This window comes from Gasterosteus aculeatus, chromosome 7 (genome assembly GCF_964276395.1).
Source record: "Gasterosteus aculeatus chromosome 7, fGasAcu3.hap1.1, whole genome shotgun sequence".
NCBI lineage: Eukaryota > Metazoa > Chordata > Actinopteri > Perciformes > Gasterosteidae > Gasterosteus > Gasterosteus aculeatus.
Genome location: NC_135694.1, coordinates 24,113,252 through 24,136,073, shown reverse-complemented (window position 1 = coordinate 24,136,073; position 22,822 = coordinate 24,113,252). Strand labels below are relative to the sequence as shown.

At 45.7% G+C, this 22,822-nt stretch overlaps 1 protein-coding gene across 31 annotated transcripts; it reads right to left on the bottom strand.

The window, feature by feature from the left end:
- Nucleotides 1-138: 138 nt before the first annotated feature.
- Nucleotides 139-22,551, bottom strand: synj1 (synaptojanin 1). Of its 31 annotated transcripts, XM_078106612.1 has the most exons (36): nucleotides 22,266-22,406; nucleotides 21,362-21,523; nucleotides 21,091-21,177; nucleotides 20,439-20,706; nucleotides 19,990-20,215; nucleotides 19,177-19,260; nucleotides 18,746-18,823; nucleotides 16,656-16,717; nucleotides 15,133-15,229; nucleotides 14,662-14,837; nucleotides 14,498-14,579; nucleotides 14,266-14,418; nucleotides 13,240-13,405; nucleotides 12,745-12,768; nucleotides 12,108-12,299; nucleotides 11,792-11,876; nucleotides 11,349-11,489; nucleotides 11,071-11,263; nucleotides 10,818-10,976; nucleotides 10,533-10,689; nucleotides 10,270-10,396; nucleotides 9,866-10,078; nucleotides 9,702-9,780; nucleotides 9,393-9,558; nucleotides 9,046-9,228; nucleotides 8,876-8,914; nucleotides 8,517-8,639; nucleotides 8,327-8,365; nucleotides 7,589-7,636; nucleotides 6,863-6,898; nucleotides 6,454-6,516; nucleotides 5,692-5,727; nucleotides 5,260-5,312; nucleotides 4,984-5,173; nucleotides 4,433-4,896; nucleotides 139-3,551 (listed from the first exon to the last, which is right to left on the bottom strand). In XM_078106612.1, exons 2-36 carry the CDS (start codon nucleotides 21,483-21,485, stop codon nucleotides 2,556-2,558), a joined length of 5,409 nt encoding a protein of 1,802 aa, XP_077962738.1. In that variant the 5' UTR covers nucleotides 21,486-21,523; nucleotides 22,266-22,406; the 3' UTR covers nucleotides 139-2,555. The 31 variants fall into 31 exon arrangements, with proteins under 31 accessions (XP_077962738.1, XP_077962739.1, XP_077962740.1 ...); XM_078106613.1 differs by lacking the exons at nucleotides 5,692-5,727; nucleotides 22,266-22,406 and adding an exon at nucleotides 22,435-22,551; XM_078106614.1 differs by lacking the exons at nucleotides 18,746-18,823; nucleotides 22,266-22,406 and adding an exon at nucleotides 22,435-22,551.
- Between the last annotated feature and the right edge of the window lie 271 nt (nucleotides 22,552-22,822).

Sequence of the window (22,822 nt, the reverse complement as noted above, 5' to 3'; positions counted from 1 at the left end):
CGTGTAAACTTAGTAGAAAGGCATTCTTCATTTGACTGATGCTGATGATTCATTGAGCGACTCCTGCATGTTGAATAGAGGTATATGTTGTTGAAGTTTGTAGGATGCGCAATAAGGTCACAGCCTGCAATCGGACACTCGAGGGTCAACTTACATTTATTTTTGCATACATACAACATAAACTGCTTCATACATAAATGTGCAATCAGCTTCGCACTTAAAATATGGAACGTTGGATATTAATATGAATTTCAGTGTCATGTTTTCTCTTTAATACATACAGTATATGTTCAACAACACAGACTCATTATTTACTATGGATTATAACCATAAAAAGGGACACCAACCTCACAAAAAGGAGCCATATGTTTCCTATAAAATCTCATCTTGAACATGACAGGACACAAAGCGCTGGCTAGTAACCTACTGTTACTTGCAGATACGTGATCTACTGCACACAATGAATGCTTTAGAGATGACATCGACATTAAGCAAAGGCAACCTGATACACTTGCTTACATAGATAGCCAATGCTTTTTTAATTTTTTATCTTTACATTGTGTTTAATGAAGCATTAGTTAGCTCATACTTTTTTTTTTGGGGGGGGGGGGGGGTTTTCCTCCATGAGCCATCAAAATGCTTTTGTAAAACATTTAAGCCGGTTACGTAATTTCTGAAGGTTACGGGGACACGATCTGATTAGATGCTGGCATGTGTCATGTTCGGGACGATTGCACTCGCACTGATCCATTTGCAACACTATTGCTTGTCATCGTTGTCAACATTGACGCTGACCCACGCGTCTCAACAGCAGCGAAAGAGGGAAATAACATAGTACAGGGAAAAAAAATAAAATAATTACAGACACATCACCTCTGGCAAGATAACATCATTAATGGTCACAACATCAGAGAGGATCAGTAACAATCACGCTTTACTGGAGGAAGCGGCTACGGGTTAGACATCACGGCTGGACCTGCAAACGCTGAGAAGAGTTTGACACCCAACACTCAAAATCACAGCTACTGTCTGGAATGTGGGCCGCGCTGCGCCTGGGAAGAACTCCGCAAACAGTCTACTGGGAATGATAATCTGGTGATGCGTCTGAGCAAACAGTATAGTTTGTGTTTGTCAAGGTAGTGAATGATGCTCTGTGTTGCTCTGGGCAAATTCTCACGCAGGTGGTGGGTGCTGTGTGGAAATGGTCCATTGTCTGCTATTGTTTGGGGTTTTGCATACAGTGAGGGCCTCACGCTAGAGATCGGAAATACATTTACAACCATTTTTTTGAGTGAATACAGTGGCTGTTAGTTCAGAAACTGGAACGAACTTAAGAGAGAAGACTTCCTACGGGGAAAGCTATGATATTCACCTCTTAAACTCTGTGTACACACACACACACACACGCACTCATATCCAAACACAAACACTGTCAAACACGAAAACAGACGATATGCACCTCAAACACAATACACGTCACCACGTTATCAACAACAGATTATTTAGAGTAAATGTTTGTATAAATTAAAAACATAAATTTCGCCATAAACAAAAGTTGAATTAAAAAAAAGAAAAAGAATGTGCCCTCTTGTTATTATGCACGAGTTGACTCCGATCACGCGACTGTCGTGCTTAACAGCAGCGTGCGCGGCGTCTCTGATCTTACAGCAGTCTGGTTAAATGCTTTGGACAAATCAAGAACGATCAAAACACTCCAGATGTGGAGCGGCCATCTGTCCAGTCCTCGTTTCTGTCGCTCCGCCATCGGCGAGAACGCCACCGAGAAGCCGAGCGCATCAGTTATATTGCGCGATGCACTGAGTCACTTCCCATGTCGAAAACATTTATACATAATCACATGTATATGTTTTGATAAAGCGCTACAGAATATATTCAGCTAAGCGTAACAGCCCATTGACAAAGTGATGACTTACTAGAGAGAGAGAACAAAGTGGGTTTCTACCGAGTGGACGAGATGACCTCAGGGTTTGTGGCGGTTTGACGGACCAGGACGCCGACCCGTTGCTGTTCCGGCTCACGCTGGAACGTCAGCAAGGAGGCAACGACCAAACCCAGTGCAACATAAAGTACATTCATCTTCTACATCAACTACATGTAAACTGAGAAGGTGGAGGATTACCCGCTACTCTGAGAAGCCCGCTCCGACGTACGGGTCAGTCAGCCGGGTGGACGTGGACCGCGAATGGCGGCGTGCTGCGCGGCCACGGAGAGACACTTCATATTGCACGCGTTAAAAACACATGGTTTGTGCGTAAAGCTGTACTATGTATATACTATACCGCAGACACAGGCACGTGTTTGCCCATTTAAAACAAACAATTCATATTAAAATAAACATCAGGAAACAAGCAAACATCTCTGTGGTCAAGTTAGAACACCCCTTCTGGGCTCGTACACTTCTAGAGACGTAAGGGGGGTGAGGGGGGGGGGGGGGGGGGGACTATACCTTTTGAATAATGTCTCTTTTGTACATACACAAACACATATACACATTAACCATATAACTATACATATCTGGATTCGCCCTTTACATATTAAGAGGGATCCCTGGGGGGGAAGCAGTCGCTGCCGGGGCCCCCTGGGGGCTTCGCGTTACTGTTCACAGTTCTACTCGGGGTGGGAGGAGGTAGGGTCGGGAACACCGAAGGGGCCGAGGTCAACCAGTCGGGCTCGGAGTCAAACACGAAGCTCGAGGGCAGAATTTGGGGCACTAGGTAGCTGGCGGGGAGGACGGGGGCCTGCGGCCCTTTGGTCGGAGGTCGAAAGTCCAAATCGTCGTCAAAAGTGACCCAGCGCGGCTTCGGTTTCCCCCCCGGAGGAGACGGCTGGCGACGGGGCGCGAGGACGGGCGGGATGCACGCGGCCGGCGCCAGCGGCAGGGAGGGGAAAGGGGACGGGCCGGCGGGGAGCAGAGGGGCCGGCGCCGAAGGAACAGCGGATGGCGGGTCGAACAGGGACGCGGCCCTCTGGAGCTGGAAGGCGTGCGCGGCGGGGACGAGTGGTTGGGAGAGAGCGGACGTGGTCCTCTGAACGCTGGGCGTCGGGGCGGGACGCTGGACGCTGAAGTCCGGCGTGAGCGGGCGGCGGTGCTGCTGAAGCGGCACGGGGCCTGTGAAGGGATTGGTGCTGTTCGGGCGGGCGGGCAGCGGGTCGGTCAGGAAGGGGCCGGGGGAGGCGCGCAGCGTCTCCTGCGAGCGGCTGCGAGACGGCGCCGGAGGAGGCGGGAGCAAGGAGGCGGCGACGACGGGGGACGGGGTGGAAAGGGAGAAGGAGGGGGACGACGACGGATAGAGAGCGGAGGGATGGAAGGAGGTGGAGGGAGGGAGAGGGCAGGAGGCGGCGGCCGTGGACGAGGGAGCAGAGGGGGGAGAGCGCAGGGAGGAGCCCCGGGTCAGAGACTGGGTGGTGTGCCAGGACGAGGAGAACGAGGAGGACGAGGAGGAGGAGGAGGAGAGGAAACCAGAAGCAAGTGTGTCGAGGGGGTCGGGCTTCCATTGTGCTTCTCTTTGGATTCCATTCAGTCCGTTGGTCTGAGGAGGAACAGAGACGAAGCCGTTCAGCATTCACAACAAACACGGGTTCTACTAACCAGAATGGGGTTATTTATTATAACCTTCTTTCTTTAGCTTAGATCAACAATCCTGTCAACAAACAGTTGTGTTTCTTGCTAGCGCTCAGGCTAAACGTAAGTATACAGACTATTGATCTAGGTATCACAGACAACCACCAAATGTACAAATGAATGAATTACAAATCAAACAAAATTGAAATGTAGTCATTGCATATGTGCTCCATTTCAACACCTGAATGAGCAGATATGAAAGGACTAGTGAGGGGGAAATGGGCAACAACTAAACATCACATTTTCATGTTTCTTTTTCCTCACGCTGTTTATGGTTTGGAAATATTGACCCGACAAACGAAAGACAAGCAATGCTTTGGTTAAATTATCGCTTGAAGAAGACGTGAAAAAAAAAAGGTTACGAAATGAGACTTACAGGTTACTGAGTGTAACGTATGAGAGGTAAAAACATGAGAGCAGAGGACTGTTGCGCTATGGCGGGTGAGACAAAGAGGTGGTTTAATGTAAAGTACCTGTCACCCTCAGGGCTTCTCCGGCTTGTGAGAGAGAGACAAATGTATCAGAGAGACAGAAGCAGGAAGAAGACACAACTAAGACAACTAAGCTCATCTGATGTGAGAGAGAGAGAGAAGGAGAAAAGAGGCTCCACCTCCCAACACGAGTCATCATTTAGCATCTGATTTCGACATCTCATAACAAGAATTTGAGAATCTTTCGGTTTTAATCAACCAATCAATTCAAGGAGAAAAAAAAAACTTGTAATCAATAGATACTCTTATTCGTGTTTGTTCAGTCGCAGAAAGGAAGGAATAGGAAGTTGGCACAAACCTGCATAGCCGGGGCCGTCTCGGACTTGGCAGCATCAGGTGGCAGAGCGTGAGAGGAGCGGGAACGAGGCGGGGCCTTAGGAGAGGACAGACCTTGTGGAGAGCCAGCCGTGGCGGCGGCGAGGGGCCCCGCTTTAGGGGCCTGCTGTGGCTGTGAGTACGTGGGCTGCATCGGTGGTGGGAGCTGAACCGTAGGGCCGGCGTGTTGGGGCTGCATGGCCGATGGAACCTGACCCGTAGGGGTCGCTTGTTGGGGCTGCATGGGCGTCTGCATGGGCGTCTGCATGGGCGTCTGCATGGGCGATGGAGCCTGACCCATAGGGGCGGCTGGCTGGGGCTGCATCGGTGATGGAGCCTGAGCCGTAGGGGCGGCTTTTTGGGGCTGCATGGGTGCCTGCATAGGGGATGGAGCCTGGGGTCTTGCTGCAGCGGGCTCTGCAGGAGGGGGGCCCGAGGAGGGGGGACCTGGGCGAGAGACCCAGGAGAAGTTGAGTAGTTTTACATAAACAACATTCTTTTGTTGATAATCTAGCAAAACCATATTTTCCTTACCCAGAGGAAGGTCAGTCGGTTTGACCTGGCCAGTGGCCACAGGTCGAGGGGCTCCAGGGTGGGTGTCTGGGATGGGCCGAGGGGCCCCGGGATGCACCTCCGGGATGGGTCTGGGTGCTCCGGGATGAGAGGGAGGTTGCGGGCGAGACTGAGGAGGCACACTGATTACCCCGGCTCGAGGAGGGATATTCTGGATGACGAAAGAGAATGAAAGAATTTGGTGAAAAGGTTTAAAACAAACAGGTCAAACTATGAATATTTGGAGAGTAAACTCACGGGTCTGGGAGCACCTCCAGGTCCAGGAGCTCCCACTGCCACCTGACCTCGAGCTGAAAGCAGAAGGACCAGCTACTTCAGAAACGTAACGACATCGTACTATTCTGTATTTATAATGTGGGCTGGGCTCTTGAGGGAGAGACAAGGTGAGGTTCAGGCAAAAATAATGAGGGTAGTGTTTAGTAGTCTTAGTTACGCAAGTACTGCAAACCTAGCCCCCCCCAGTGCTCACTGAATTAATAATGATGACTGAGTCATTCCTGAGCTGCAGGAGGTCTGGAGGATAGGCAGGCTTTGTTCTGTGAGCACACAGCTTGCAAGCACACGCACACAAATGCACACACATGTCCCTTCTTTCACGATTTCCTTAATGCGAAACAGGGAAACCGCTGACCACAAAGACGAGCGAGCGGGGCTACGTCGTTAGCTCACCTGCATCTGGCCGAGGGAGAGCGGGGCTTTTTGCTCCTTTGCAGCACAAAGGGGGCCGACCCACATTGGTGTTAGACACAAAGTGGAATACTGGTAACAAAGTTTATAGCGTTGCCAATGACAACAGACTCTTAAGTAACGCAACAGCAAGCACCAGGAATAGAAGACGCCAGTAGTGATGCAGCAGAGCAGTGAAGTCTAAATATCCCCCTTGGCTCAAGAGCAGTTCCTCTCTAATCAGAGTGGATTACTGATCCGAGCTGCACGCAAGACCATTTCATGTCTGGACCGAAGGAGTTTTCATTTAACTCACATCATCTCCTCGGTTATCAAAATGCCGTGGTCACATAATCATTTATTCAAAACATGATGACGATGAGTGAGGTATAAAGCTCCCTACTATGAGACAACATTTCAGTCAGAGGGTCTCCTGCATGACTCCAGATTAAGAACCCTTATAATGATGCATATCTTCCCTCTCAATTACTTTCCCACCATAATGTAAAGTGAAAAGTTTGGACAGACTTTCTCACAATGAGAAAATGTGTCTTTTGACTGGTACTGTACTAGGAAAAAAGGAAGAAAAAAAAAAAACATTGGAAAATTGTTGTCATGTCACAGGGAATTCAGCCAAACAGGCTACCAAACACATCTCTCTTACAGACAAAGACTAAGATGGTCAAAGTTGAATCATCAACGTCTATAAAGAGCGTTGATGACTGGGTGTAGGACTACTGGGATCAGCTAATACTTAAAACCCACCGCCTGGCCAGTTACCGTGACTGCCTCTCCTACCAAACAGTGGGCTGGGAAACTCGCCCCAGTCTTCAAGTCAAAGAGGGGAAAGAGTATTTTAATACATAAAAAAACACATTGTGACATTGTGATTATGATCCTGCATTTTGAACTTGATCCCAAAGGTCATTCAGCACTTGAAAAACCTTAAACTAGCAGTTGTCTTAATTCAAACAAGACTAAATAAACCCTATGGGCTATTTCCACTTCACATTGAATCAGACATTTTCATTGGGGTTTATTATCTGTGGACCGAGTAGACGAGTCTCATCCTCGTATCACACTCAAACGAGTGCAAGGATCCGCCCACAAAGACGAGCGTCCGCTGGGACAAACGCTAAGCGAGCGAGGCTACGTCGTGCTCTGCAGCACTCACCTGCATCTGGCCGAGGGAGAGCGGGGCTTTTTGCTCCTTCGCAGCACAAAGGGGGCCGAACCACATTAGACTCAGATTGGAACACCGATAAAACGGAGCTACCGTTGCCAATGACAACAAACTCTAAAGTAACGCTACAGGAAGCACCAGGAATAGAGAATGCCAGTAGTGATGCAGCAGAACAGTGAAGTCTAAACACCCCCCTTGCCTTTAGGGGGGAGTGGGGGGGGGGGGGGGGGGGGGGCGTCGCCAATCGTAGTGGATTACAGGACCAAGTTCACTTCAAGACCATTTCATGTAATTTCCTTTTCAGTTACCAAAAGGCTGTGGTCACCAAATGATTATTCATTCAAAACATGATGACGATGACGAGTGAGGTATAAAGCTCCTGACTATAAGACAACATTTCAGTCAGGTGGTCTCCTGCATGACTCCAGATGGGATATAATGGGATTGAAGTACCCTTATAATGATGTAGATCGTCCCTCTCACTTACTTTCACAACTTAATGGAAATACATACATGAAAACAAAAGTTGGGTTATTTCGCAGTGAAATGAGCCAAACAGGCTACCAAACACATAAGAAAACTAAGATGGCCCCCAACAATGACAAAAAAAATAAATCAGTCAAAGTTGAATCATCAACGTCTATAAAGAGCGTTGATGACTGGGTGTAGGACTACTGGGATCAGCTAATACTTAAAACCCACCGCCTGGGCAGTTACCTTGACTGCCTCTCCTACCAAACAGTGGGCTGGGAAACTCGCCACAGTCTTCAAGTCAAAGAGGGGAAAGAGTATTTTAATACAAAAAAACACATTGTGACTTACCAGCTACTCCCGCGTGAATAACACAACAATACAAAATACAATATTGAGGAGAACGTCTGGGCTAGTTAATAATGACACTTTTACACACATCTTTTACAAAAATCTACCACAGGGGAGAATATTATTGAAAAAACACGGCACATCTGAATTTACATTCATCAGAGCCAAATATTATGGGGAATGATTATGATCATGCACAAGAAGCACTGCATTTTGAACTTGAGCCAAATGGGCATTTGGCACTCGAAAAAAAACCTTGATTTAGTTAGGAGTTGTTGTCATAATTCCAACAAGACTCAGCAGCCAAGTGGCCTTTTTTTGGTGGATATCTTGGGAACATCAATGGTTTATAAGCTCAAGCTCAACAGAAGGGCAGCTCAGGGTTGCGTACTGCCAGTCAGGTGAAGCAGAGGGTTTGTGACATGTTGATGGATCACCGAATAATCACACTTTCTTTTGATAGCGTCACACAATCATCTGCAAACTAACTATCCATAACTGAAATGAGCATTGTGACGGAGGGAAAACACTAATGCGTCGTGCTTCTCTGTCGCATGGAAAAAAGCAGCCACTACTTGCTAATGTTTTAGCCCTGTAAGCACATGAACACACAGCTAATACGGATCGCTTTACCTGCAGAGCCCTTCCTAACTGGCATAGGGCTCATGCCTCCTTCAGGAATGAGACGAAGCAGCGGAACAAAGGGGAAAATGTTAACACCTGAATCCAAGTGCGGAAGCGATTTGGTTGCTTCTGTGATTAAAATCTATTAAAAAAAAATTGGCGCTTTAACCAACGACAGGCAAGGTTGTAAATGCTTTACCTGAAGGTGGCGGTGGGCGCTGGGGAGGTGCTGGTCTGGCTGGGGGGGCGTGGGGACGAGGCGGGGGCGGGCGTTTGGGCTCTAGAGATGTGGGGGCACCAGGCTGGAAGTCAACAGGAGGCCCTAAAAGGGGGAAAAAAAACAAAACAGTTTTGACTGAGGAACTCGCACATTCACTCACTACGGAAATTTTCTTTTCGTGTAAATTCCAATTCCTCGCGGAGATGGAGCTAACACTGCACACATTTCATTACCACATCATAACGTAATGTTCCAAAAAGAAACAAGTGGTTTACTGGAAGACACACTACACGCGCTCTAACTCTACACATAGATTACAGCACCACACGTTATTTTACCTGGAAATTCTCTCCTCACTGGTGACGGGCTTAAATCTTCTTTAGACAAACACAACAGAATCATAGTTTATATCCCGGCCGGCAGAGACTGGAGCCCGAGTGGATTAAAAGGACTGTGCTTTCAGCAACCTGATTCCAGGTGTGCGCCAAGATGCACATGTTATTTATACCTTGTGATGGACGGGACGGTTGTCCTCCGCGACCAGACCTGCCGGGGGCCACGGGTTCTCCGTGGGTGGGGGAGGGACAGGGACTACCGCGGGGGGAGGGCAGAGGGGAGGATCCAGGGCCCGAGCCGGCTCCAGGCTGAAGATGCTGGGGGAGGATCTCCTCCACCTCGTCTTCGACATCCCCTGGGAATCGAAGGCGAGAATCCACGTATTTGAAATAATTGAAAGGTTCTGCACACGGCTCAATGTCCGTCAATTATATAAGAAAAACATTAGAAAAAAATGCGGATTCATAAACACAGATTTCGGAAGATAAGGATTGGGCTCAATTGGCTGTCGTCCCTCACCTTCCATGTCATAATCATCATCGCCCATGTCCGTGTCCTCGGCGAGCAGGGTGGAGCTGGCAGAGGTGGGGATGCTTCCACAGATTCTCTCCACACTCATCTCCTCCTCCAGACTCTTGATCCAGCCGGGACTCTTCAGACGGATGTCGAGCATCTTGCCGAGGACCTACAATGTAACCAAGGGACATAGACAGGTAGTTGAAAGGTATACAATACCTATAAATATGCATTCTGTATATTTTATATGCTCAAGACTTATGGAGCAGTTGTATAGCTCAGACGTCATTAATATGGTCTGTGGTGACTTACAGTGGAAGCGCTGAGAGAAAGCGCAGCGAGAGCAGAGTAACCTTCCAGGAAAGTCACCCACATCTTCTCCTCGACAAACCTGCATGAACAACAACATTGTCAATGCCGCGTAACAAAGGTACAAAGGGGGCACATGTCCGACCGTGTCGGGCTATCGAACGCACCTGATGAGGATGACCTCTCCGAATTGAGCAAACTTGTCCAGCAGCTCGTCTATGAGAGCATCGTCAAAGTAGTCGTCCGGGCCGGAGGAGCAGAGCGACACCAGGATGGTGCCGTCCGGAGGCCCCTGCAGGGCAATGACTTCCTTGTAGACCTGGTGCCGCGCCTCCGGGTCGACCTCCAGGATGTCCACGTCTATTATGGAAACAACGGGCCTAAAGAAAAGAGAGGAAACATCGAGGATGGGGGACGCTCCGTTAAAAAGAAAATGTATTTGATTGCAACATTGTTCTCTATCAGTACGAGATCAATGCGTTCCAGATGTGGCATTAGAAGGAAAGGAAGCAAATCATACAGCTAGTCGTGGTGAAAAACGTCACTCAAACAAGCGGATCTTGTTATTTACCTGTGGTCCGAGGTCTTAAGCTCAGCCCTGCCATAGTACTTCAGAGTGCCAGCGCTCCAGGGGTTATCTGGATCGTCGTCGGTCTCCCCAGATGTAGAAGCTGCTCCTACTACATTCATCGCCTCAGCTGCAAAACATTAACGTACCATTCTTTTATTGGTTACTAATTCACTTTCTCTCCAAACTAGGTGAAGACTCATTTCGAAGGACATTTACGCGCCAGTTGCAGGGGGACTGGCATGTTGTACAAATATTTGTCTCACCTGTTTGGTTAAAGTTCCACTTTCTCCTCTTCCAGAGGATGCGGTCAGTCCAGGCTGGTGTGCGGCACTTCTCACTGGTGTCATAATCTTCAGAGAAGAGGTCATATTTATAGGTGGGAGCAAAATCCAACTTCCCCTCGATGAAACCCCGGAACACCTGTGGATGACGTGTCTGCGTCAGTACGCGCTATAAAAAAGGCCCAAGGTTGTGGTACACGGTTTCATTGTAGGGAGGAAGTGAAAGTTATCATCACTGTAGGAATGCAACGGTACTGCAGGCCATACCAAACCAGCATTCTTCTGGTCCAACAACTGGTCCCCAGCTGTCAAGGCATCCCAGTTCTGCTGTTTGATCAGCTCTTTCACTTCCTCGTTGGGCATGCTGATTCGATAGTTGAAGTCCCCGCACCAGAAAACGTAGTCGTGCGAGTACAGCAGACGACCCTGGCGAGGACGGAAGGAAGACGGATGTGGTTATCCTTCAGTAATGCAAAGAAATAAAAGGGTTCTGCACAATGTTTGTTTGTATTTTTTTTACCATGGGGAAGGTGAGTCTGCGTGTGATCTCGCTGTAGTCGTCATTCCTCTCCTTGACCTGTGACTGGCCGGCTGCAAAGTGGGAGCAGACGAAGCAGATGCTGGTGGTATGGAAGAGCAGGCGGATGGCCACACCTCCTTTGTTGCCTGTGGCCCCGCCCATGCCAGTCTTGACAGTATCAACAGCAACGTCCCTGGAAAACACGCGTTGAATGCAAAGAGTCACATTCGTTACAATAACTGCAGAGTAGAACTAGACGGGCCTCTCGTGGTTCCTACCTGATGAAGGGCGCGTGCTGCGGGCGGATGAAGACAAACAGACACACTCCCACCAGCTGCTCTGAAGCAAGCAGCACATACTTGTGGTCCCGCGAAATGTTTTTTTGTAGCTCAGCGGCCCACAGTTTCTGGTTCGTAGTGCTGAGACAAAAACAGTAGGAGAAGAAGAAATAGTTGGAAAACCCCCCACAAAGGGCAATATCTTCTCTGTCCCCAGTTCTGCTCAGCTTAATACTTTTCTGTCAAAAGCAAATTTAAGAATTGAAAGACAAGTAAGTTACCTTTAGGATCCACTTCCTTTTAGGATTTAGTACTACTTCTGTATATAAATTGTTCATCTGGTTATGAATGTACTTTGAATTAAATATGATAAGGATGTGTAGAGCACGCGCGCGTGCGCACACACACACACGTTATCTGAGGAAGGGGTCTTGGACACGTACCTGGCACTGACGATATTTCCAGCATTTAGTTCGACCATTTCCTCAAAACCGATGGCAAAGATATCTATGGGGTTTGCTTTGCTGTCTGTGAAAATAAGCAATACTCAGCATTGATAAAAATAATTATAATATAATAATTTACAGTATTGTGATTAATTATTCAAGTAAATGCTTCCAAGCAAATTCTTAATTCCAACAATGGCAACTGTTATTAACCATTTAGTTTAATTTAGAGATGCTAACTAGCGGCTGGCTATAGTTATATATAATATATATATTATATACATGATTGTTAGATGAAGAAACCCCAACATACCCTGGAACTCAGGATGCCCCGCCTTCTTTGGAGCGTCCAACAGCCAGTCGTTGAGAGTCTGGTTGCGGAAGGCAATGCTGCGAAATTGTTTACCCCCGTTGACATTCCAGGTGCCGACGCACACCCGGATCTGCTTGGGCCTTGTGTATTTATGGTGGTTCTGACACATTCCCAGCAATACTCTTGGGGAGGCTATAAAAAGGAGGAAAGCACAATTAGAGTGTAAAATGAAGGCCTACAGGAAAACTAATCACAAAAAAGGTGAAAAGATCTAATCAAAACTAATGGGAGAACGTCCAAATACGACACAGGAAGATGGAAACAAGGTCCTAACACAGGGGTCATGGGATAATGGACACTAACCACAGCTCTTGTTGAAATACAGATGAACATTCAAATAGTTAACTCATTTGGTAATGGTTCATTTCAGTCCATACATCTCCATTCAAAGGGTTACTAAATATAATAAAATTCAGCATTCTTTTAATCACTTTTAGAAAAGCCCGATGATGGTTAAACCACTACCAAAATTGTTTTTTAAATGAATGCACAATAATGAGTAGCAAACACAAATGATACAACAACTATTTGAGGGGGTGAAAAGATCCATCTGAGGCCAGTCTGTCATTTACTATACCTGATTGTAAGATGGGCTCAGTGACTAAGATTGTGAGCAGGTTGGGGGGGGAGAAGGGAGAGAAGGGCGGGTTAACCAGTGCTTTAACAGATAATTCCAGCAGAGCAGTCGGTCAGCATTAATCTAACTGGGACAGAGAGCTGACACACGGAGATTACACCAAACACTTCTAACGTGCTGACAAGCTTCTGTATGACAGGCCTACAATAGACACCTCCAGAACTGTCTGAATATTCAAACAATTGCCCCACGATGGAGCTGTAGAAAAGATTTTTATTAAAACTACAAAATATAGATGCTGTAGTATGGTGCAAAAACGCAAAAAGAAAAAACAGCTTGCATATCTAATCAGAATCAGAAGCCATTTATTGCCACATATGTTACACATAGAGGAATTTGACTTGGTGCGATAGAAGAATAAAATATAAAAATAACATAAGTTGTAAATAACTGTTGACTCAATGAAACAATACATCATGCGTTATAAAGAATTACCATAAAGACTGGAAGTGGTGAGCAAGGCCCGAGCCTTATCTGCCAAGTCACTGTTGAGCGTGGAGCCCAGCCTCAGGATGTCGATGGCCTCCTGCTTGGAGCTGTCAAAGAAGTTGTTCTGGATGGTCCTGGTCACAGAGCGAGCGCCATCTTTTAGCTTCCCCGCCTACAGACGGACAGGGAGAACGCCAAGACGTTAGCTAGACTCTCACTCGGTTTGTAAACCGCGGAGGAAAAGAGAAACCCATGAGACAGATCCAAGTCATTTTTTGAAAAAGATTCACAACTTGACAGATGCGTAACATGCTGATGATTTGCATTGATTCGTCTGAGTTCTTCCAATCAAGATGCATATGGAACCAGATAATGTAGGCAACAATAGAGAATGATACTGTGGTGAAAGAAATTTCTCTCAACAAGTGGGGGCCTTGAATGTTTTTACTTTGTTCTCTTTTTTTTGACTCATTTCTATTGGTCAGTTGGAGCTTTTGAGAGTTGGCTGTTCAAGACAGTATTCATCACTTGTATACCTCAAGGGAAATAAAATCATGTTTTTTTTATACACAAAAAAAAAGGTCCCAACTATCCCATCCTACATCATCATCATCACCACCATCATCATCTAACCAAGAGACACTGAAACGAATAATGCACCAGAAATAGTCCCACAGCTCAAAAACCACACGGACTTCCTGGTTAACTTACCACAGAGGAAGAGAGGTCCACAGGACAGCAGAAAGAGATATCACACAAGAGTTTAGAAATGGAAACACACAGACCAACTCTGTCACTGCATAAACAACTATGCAGTATTTTAAGAAATATTTACGGTTTAAGACAAAAATTTGAAAGGTAACACTTTCTTTAGCCTAAGTTTCCTTTTTTTGTTTCCAGTTGGAATAGTCTTCATCCCGTATCACTGTTTATCTAGACCTTCTACTCGAAATATCCACCCTTTACAACAAAGACCAAACAATCTCTTCGAACTTGTTATTTGTGTGTGTTTGTTGTGCCACTTGTGTGTACCTTGGCCTTGCCATCCAGGGCACCGGTCCCCGCGTAGATCTTACTGACGGAGTCCCCATTGGCAGACCACATGGTCCTGAAGACCTCCTGGAACCTGGCCACCAGCTGGGGCTTCTCTGTGAGACTCATTTCCTCCAGCTGCTTCGGCAGCATCTGGTGAGGAGCCGCGGGTTTAGACCATGAGCATCAACATTAAAAACAATGGACGCTATTTTATGTGTCCGACTATTACCTCCAGTGCAAAGAAGGCCTGGACACTGTTGGTTCTATCCAAGCAGTCCAGGCAGTTGGTCCTAAGGGTCCCACCCTGAGTCCTAAACAGATGTGGATGTGTTAATGTTAAGGATCAATAAAAACAATTCCATTTACAACTACTTTTTCGTGTTAATTCCTCACCTCACAATGCCGGTCTCTCCAGAGTAGTAGAAGAAGCCACACTCGTCGATGAACTTGGTGAGGTAAGGTTTGAGGACACTGTGGAGTTTGTCTGCTTTGCCCCCCTTCACATTTTGATGGTAGTCAAAGTTAACCATCTTCACAGCCGCCGTGTGCTCTGATGCCTTCAGGTGACTCTGAGGGAGGAGGAAGACTCGTTCACTGCAATTTAAAACTGACTGCAAAAGTGAATTCAAGGTGCATGCGAGATGTGTTGCCTGTGTTCATTAAATTAAAAACCAATGTCCTGCATTCAGTGGAAACCTTTAATTGACCTGTATGAAAACGTGTTGTGGTCCACTTAGGAGTGCAGGGTACATTCAGTGGGATAAGAATCGGTTTTGATGCACACCAGTGTGCTTTAGATTACGCCTCCTTAGTTATCAGAGGTCTCGTGGTCCGTGTCAGGGAACAGATGATGGGCGCGCTTACCTGAAAAGCTTTGCTGAGCATGTGTTCCCCTTCCTTACCCCCGAGCAGGTTGATGATCACCTGTTTGCCGTACAACCTCCGCAGTGCTGTAAAGTGCCTGGACAAAAAAGACACAATCTCATAATAAGCATTGACACGGTTTAAAATGACGTCACAGACTCAAACTCTTAGATTCTAATCTCACTGCTTAAGCTTGCACGTTACAAACGATGCATGGTGCAGCAAACTAATACATGGAGAAAAACAGGGATTATTATTGATAACCAAGGAAATATTATTCCATAATTATGATATTAGTCTTCTTATTTGTATTTTGATGTATCTTTTTTACATCTGATCCCGAAAATAGGAAATCCAACTACGTATATGATGAGGATTAATCCAAATACGCACTTAAAAAGGGATAGTTTTTTTGTCGAGTTGTAAAGACTTAAGGTACAAAAGGAAGGGAAATTTTTAGGAAGGAGACACTTGAACAACAGGTGCCACCTGTCTAAATACACCCCGCTGGGCGGTGGCAGAGACAATAGCAGTTTATAAAAAGGAATTCTTGTTAGCTTTGTACAATCTAAAAAAATTCAACACAGACATCTTGCCAATTTAGAAACTGACAAGTTGCAACAAAGGATGAGTCACTTTCCCCAGCCGATCTGGAGAAATACTAGATGCATTTCCAACTCCTTGGTGTGAAACAATGACGATTTTGTTTCCAAATATAACTGATGTACCATCAGACATCCTCGTCTCAATACATTCAGGTCCCTAAACATCTTGAGGGTAAAATTAGGTCAATGCTGAGAAAAAGGTATCTAGAAAACGAAAGAACAGCGTGGCTGCGCTGAGACTGATAACCAAAGAGAGATGGGTGGAGGCGGGCAGGGTCCCCTCAAAGTGTGCCACGGTGATTATAAGAGATCATTCCGATTGTGGTCTCAGTCCTTCAGTGTGAAGGTCGCTGAATCTGGCTAAAACATTTTTTGGGGGGAATAAACACAGGTTTTGTCCTACTGCCGCCAATCAGTTGTTTGTGATCAGACTGACAGCTTTGTGAGCAGAAAAGTATTAAAAAAAATGTTTGCCGGTTTGTTTTTTGCATGATGGATAAAATTTCAGATGGTTCCAATTCAGGGGGCATATTTGTCACTGCCCACCTGGTCTCCTCAATTCACTGCCAGTAAAGATAAGATGAGTAATCACAGACCCACTCAAATGCTTCTTCCTCCAACATTCAGAATGGATTTTCGAGGGACACAATTTTGGGGGGTTATTAGGATCACAGGCGGATCAGCGACAACGAATGTGTCTGTTCGAGCCTCTGCAGACCTTCTGCTATTAACAACTTCTCATTTAAAAGTCTGAAGATCTTTTCCTCATTCCACCTCGGGCGGTGACTGCAGGAGACGACGCATTAAGGGCTCTCCTCTCCTCAGAAGAAGAATTGTAATCTGCTGAAGGCCGAATAAAGCAGCTGGACACCGCCACACGTTATTAACATTTGTGTACACACAGTACATCTCAATTACCTTTCGAAGGCTGGAGCATTTGCCTCGAATCCCCTCGAGAGTTTGACACGATGAGAACCGACCTGCAGGTCAGAGACGGGCAGAAAAGACAAAAAAAAGGGTCACGTTGTTCTCTTTCTTCAATTAAAATCAGCTCCTTCAAAAAGGAAAACTTTGCAGATGACCAGAAAACACTGTAGTGAAGTTGTGATAGCAAATTTGGAAAAGGGAATGGACAACAGCACAAAGGACAACAGCAATGCGGGGTTTTAGCAAAAAGACATTTGTTCGTACGAAGACACTGAGCAGCAGAGAGATGTGGTCGCCCGTCACCTTTACAGCAATGTTTAATAAAATAAATAAAGTATATATATATATATATATATATATTTTAGCCATCTGCCTACGTACTTGCTATACGTATACTGCATATAATGTATAAGTATACTGCAGCTGACTCAAAATCAGCAAAGGGCATTAGAGAGGTAAACGCAGGCATGGTGACCCCACCCCGACTGGCTGAGTCGGACCATCGCATGGCGGCGTCACACAGATACTCGCTGCAAGCTGCATGACCGTATATTCATTCATCTTCTTTTGCCTTTTAGGATATCTCGTCTTTCTGTCTCTAGTGGTCATTAACATAAAATAACTGGATCAGATGGTCATCATCCCTCCTGCAGCATCCAGCATCCAGCCTCTCCCTCTCTTTTCTCCTACTGGCCTCACAATTTCAGGCCACAGCAACACACACGCGCGCTGGGTCCAAACCAGTCTAGGATTATTATTATTATTATTATTATTAACACTGCATTGCGTCTCAGGACATTGTCTGCATGTGCCCATTTTTGGTGAGGACTTATTTTGGCATGAAAGACTAAACATTTTGCTCCATGCTGCTGCCATTTTGTCACTCCTTACTTGCTCTACTGTTGTGCAGGTATATCTTATGCATATTTAATAACCTCCATGTATGGCATTTGAAAGGACTCAGGTTACCGCTGGCTACCTTACAACACCTTACTCAAACTCAACAGTACTCAACACATACAACCTGTATGAGAGTGGTTTGTAAAAAAAAGCTCTCTGATACTAGAAGCACTAGATGCACACACAAGATTTCAAGGTTACAAATGTTATGTCACTTCCAAGGTTTGTCCTTGGTTGACTGTTAATATTAGACATTCATCGACCAATTAATAAGATATCTAAATTAGTCATTAAGTGATTATATGTTTTATATATTTCGTATCTTGCAAAGCATGTCTGTGAGTACTAATGTGATGCCGATCAGACCTCCAATAATGATGAACTAAGATTTTGCCATTAACAAGGGCTGTAATAGACTACTCGGCCAACCGACCTCATTAATGATTTACATCTTTTCCAGTAGGGTGAATAACCACTATTTCTAATGCAAACTAACCGTGCAGAGTTCAATATCTTTGCTTCTGGTTGAAACTGAGACTATTCATCCTAACAAGGGAATAAGTATCAAGAGTATGGAAAGGGGAAAATAAGCCTAAGTAAAGCTAAAAAAGTCCTCTAAAAGCAGAAACAACTGTTTTGTCTGAAAACAACCCTGAGCCCACAACCCTGAGTTTTTAAACCAAACCAGTACTGAATAGGTGACTAATATGGTCTTGGCTTCTTTTGGCCCTCAATGAAAATTTGGCTTATTTTTTTCCATATTGTCAAATCCCACCTATTCAGTTTGCCGGAGAATAACAGCAGTTTAAGGGAATGGGAAGTGGTTATGGGATGTTTTCAGACCAGGCTCTCACCTGACCAAAGAAGTTTGGTAGCTGAGGAAACAGAAAAAGGCCCTTTACCAACCACTGTGTCCATCGCGGACCTCCCCCACGTCTGATCATATAATCCACCAGTCTGTGCAATGTCACCACAACGGCAGGACAATCCCACTGATGTGGTTTATGGTCTCCACAGCAGAGGAACTGTGTATGGGACCGGGGTGAAAATCCAGATTGGGATCGCCTTGGTTTTTACCGCCGCCAAAAGCCTCTGGCATTGCACAGAGAAAGCCCTACCGCAGTATGAAAGTGCCAGCACCAGCAAGAGCCCGAAATAAAAAAAGAGAGTAAAGGTTATACCAGGTGGGGGTTCTCATCCATCCCATTAGGGCGTCGATTCTCATTCAGGTGCAACAAAACACCCTTAATGGACTTTTTCTGAACACAGCATGGACAAAATGTGTTAAAACTAGGATAAAGATATCCTGTGTAATTACAAGGAGGTGTTTCATTCCCCACATATGCCAAACAGTGGATTTTCTTTTTTTTTTCTCTCCTATCAATTTGCCAGATAAGACATAGGCCCAATCAGTATTTGGTGTTTATACTTGTAGCGTGCAATCTACTGTGCCTGATTGAGTTGTGCCTGATATCAACCATTTACAGAACGGGCACACGGACCACAAAGCCGAGAGCTGCTTTAGGATCGTCATATAACGCGGCTTAATAGAAGAAATCCTCACGGTCGCGTTTCGATGCCGGCTTTATAGGATAGATTTAGTTTCAATTACCTGGATTCCTGGCTGTTCCCAGAAAAGGGGAATGGACCCACGGATCTGTATGAAGGACGAGACTTTGTCATCCAGGAAAATAACCTGTTTAAGAGAAAAAGTTGGTTAAGTTCCGTTGTAAAGTGACACAAAAACCCTTTATTAAAAACACATTTATAAAAAGCTTTCACGAACCGTTAGAAAGATAGTGGAGGGATAAAAGCTCAATTCTTCTCTGGGAGAAATTCTGTCATATGTAAAGATGCTACATCTGAGGCACTGTGCTAACGTCACAAAGGTGTCGTTGTACTGCATTGCATCGTATTATAACTGTAGTAGTTCCAAATAAAAATGTGGGGGGGTTGTGTCCTGAAACAGAAACTATAAGGCTCAATGCAAATCCAGTCTATTCCCCCAATGAAGAGCCGGGAAGTAAGTTTGCATAGTCAAATATTCACGTCTTTAGATATTGTGCCGACTCTGCAATTTTAAGCAAAATACTGATCGGACTGACATTTCCTGAATAAATAAGTTGAACTATGGCAAAGTAAAAGACTTGCGAGTGAACAATAAATCAGTGTACTGATATATATTATCATCAGCATCCTGGAAGGGTTTAACGTTACCTATGAATCTAATTCATTTAACAATAGTGCGATAGTGTTGGACTCCCAGCCGGTGTTCTCACCAGTCAATAGATAACCTTTATTTAAACAGACAGCCATTGCCAGGGTCATGTGACCAAGCAGAGAAATCGATAAACCTACGGTTTCAAGTTAAAACCTCAAACCGAGGTGAGATTCCGAGGTTCCAACGGTTCAAAATCGGAGTTACCTGTTCAGTCTCCACAAAGTTGGCCACCTGTCCGTCGTCGTTGGTTCCTCGGACGTTGAATCGAGTGCCGGCCCGCTCCGAGCTGAGGCGGGAGAAGATGCAGGCCTTGGCCTGTTTGTGGCCTGCATAGATGGTCCTGACCTCCACACCACCACACATCAGCCTCAGGAGCCAGTCGTCGCAGTTCACTCCGTAGTGCTTCAGGTGCAGGTGCAGAGATTGGTTCCTGTTGGTTAATACAGACACAACCGTAAACACACAAACCAAACTCCGTAGGAACACTGCAATTGATCTTACAGCCCCAATATCACACATTCAGCGTTCGCTATGTGCCCAGGAGAAGCTGTTTAGACTTCAAAACATCCATTAAGTCATTACCCAGTTAAAGCCGTACACATGCCCACTATTCTCTCTATAACCTAGCAACAGTAATCCCTTCAGGTGTTTACCAAAAGAAGCGGTTATCCGTAGTGTCCTCTAGGATCCTGCGATGTGCATTGAGACTCAAGTCCATGCTGACACCAGTGGCAGACCAGGCAAAGTAGAAGTGTCCAGAGTTCAAGACCTTTCGCACTTCAGCGATCCGGTCTTCGTCCCCTGGATCATTATTCAGGGATATAAAGTCTGTCTGTGTGACCCTGAAAACCTCAGAGTCCTGCACCTTCCCCACAGAGCTGCATCCTGTCACAACCACCAGACTGTGGAGCATGGAGTCCCCTGCAGAAGTGAGTGGGGTATCAAAATAAGTATGATGGAATGTAAAGAAAAGGGGAAGAAGCCATGTAGTATGTTAATGAAGACGAGGTACAATAAAACATTAAACAGTTCATTCAAGTTTGGTGCCACCCCTTTAAAAGGAAATCCCCAGCCAGCCAGATCTCAACCATCTTTAAGACCGAGCTTTAATGTTTTATGCAGCTTTTGCCCCTTGTTATGATAACAAGGGCCTTCAAAGTCATATGGGGGGCAGGAGAAAGCAGCTTAGAAGTAAGAAGCAACAGAGCGACAAACCAAAGTCACACTGGGGCCAGAATCTGGACTGTCTCCAGGAAATGTCTGCAACGCGGAGCGATGAACAGAAAAGACGTGCACGTGGCTTACCCAGGTTCAGGCGGAGGACGCCCAGGACGCCATAAGCATCGAGGATCTTGGCGTAGGAGTTTTTAATGGCCTCCTTCTCTGCCGCCGCTAGAAGACAAAACAGCAACGTAGGAAGAAAAAAAAGTTGGTAGCGCTCTTCTTTGCGGCCTGTGACTTAATCGCAGCGACACAATTATTAAATTATATTCCCCTCAACGCCGTAACTGCAGCGTTGGCATTTCGGGGCGACGGTTTGGAGAATTTAAAGTGCAATCAGACGACGGCGTCTTACACAGAACAGCGACGGCGCCGGATTCAAACATGAGGCATTCTTCCCGGCTCCTGGTTTCCACTATGACACTGTAGGGGGGGGGGTCCAGCTTGTGGTAGATGCGATATCCCTTGCTGAAGGCCATCGTTGATCCAAGATGGAAAGAAAGAACTGCTGTACGACCTAGAAACCAAAAAGAACGTGAATGAGCATCTTAGAGAAGAGATGCTCCTGATTAAAACACAACATCTCTGATTCAACATGTGACGTTGTGTTGATTTCTGATGAAGAGGCAACCTGTGATATAAACACACATCCGGTGCAGCTGGAACTGAATTAAGACCTATCAAAAACTAAATATAACTAGCTGTATAATAAACTGTGAATACAAATTTGCGGTGGAAATCATGGCATTCGGATTAATTTGCCGCACACTGCGGAAATGTCTCGTATTATTGGCCAACATTCCAAATTACGTGATAGTGAAATCTTTAATTGCGAAATCAGAAGCCTAACATGTTATCAGTTCCGGGCATAGTTAAAGGCCCAAACGTAAGAGAAACTAGGGTTCATCTTTTAGACTGAATTTCGCTGGTAGCCGGAGAATAAGAGCAGCACGGACACCGTGAAGAATAAATGACGTTAGGCCAGGGCACCAAAATATCATCCATCCTGGACCCGATCAGTCACGACTTTATAACGCAACTGCAGGAGGCGAAGCTAACGCTAACGTCCACCTGACGTCTAACGTTAGCTTCGCGGCTAACTAGGTTTTAGGAAGGGAGAAACCAACTCACGAAAACGAGAGTGATAAACGGATGAAGCTGCCCGGTACCCATCTAATGCCAGCCGATTCCGATAGCCAAATTAATCACAGTGGTAGCTATGATTCGTTAACTGACGATATTATGAGGGTGGTACAAACCTGCACGTCCGGTATGATAATCTCACTCTCACGTCTGCTAATACGCTGAGTTTGTCGACCGGGGTCATGTGAAACATGTAACGCGTGGGCCTGAGCATACACTTGCGTTTCAGCGCAATCTCACTATTTAAAATACATGTAGAGGAAGGAGGCGAGGATTTCGTCTTACCGTCTGCCCCCGCCGGGTTGATACTCCGCTGTCACAACACGGTTCTTCCCGGTGGGTTGGCAAAATGGTACATTCCAACACTAAACACGCCTACTTGACGTTACCGTAGTACATCAAATGCGCGTTTGTTCAGGAAGTACGGAAGTAAAATTGTGCATAGTAAATATGTATAAATACATAAAATATGGCACTTTCAGGATGCATAAAGTGAATATCCCTCGGGGGGGATTTACAAAGGTTACGTTAATTTGCAAAAAAAAGAAACCCTGGTTTCAATCAGTCACAAAATGCTCTCGCCCGATCTTGCTCATGATTGATAGATCCACCTAGCCAATCAAAACAGCTTGACCAGATTGCTGTCCAATCGTATATTAATAAATATAAAAAT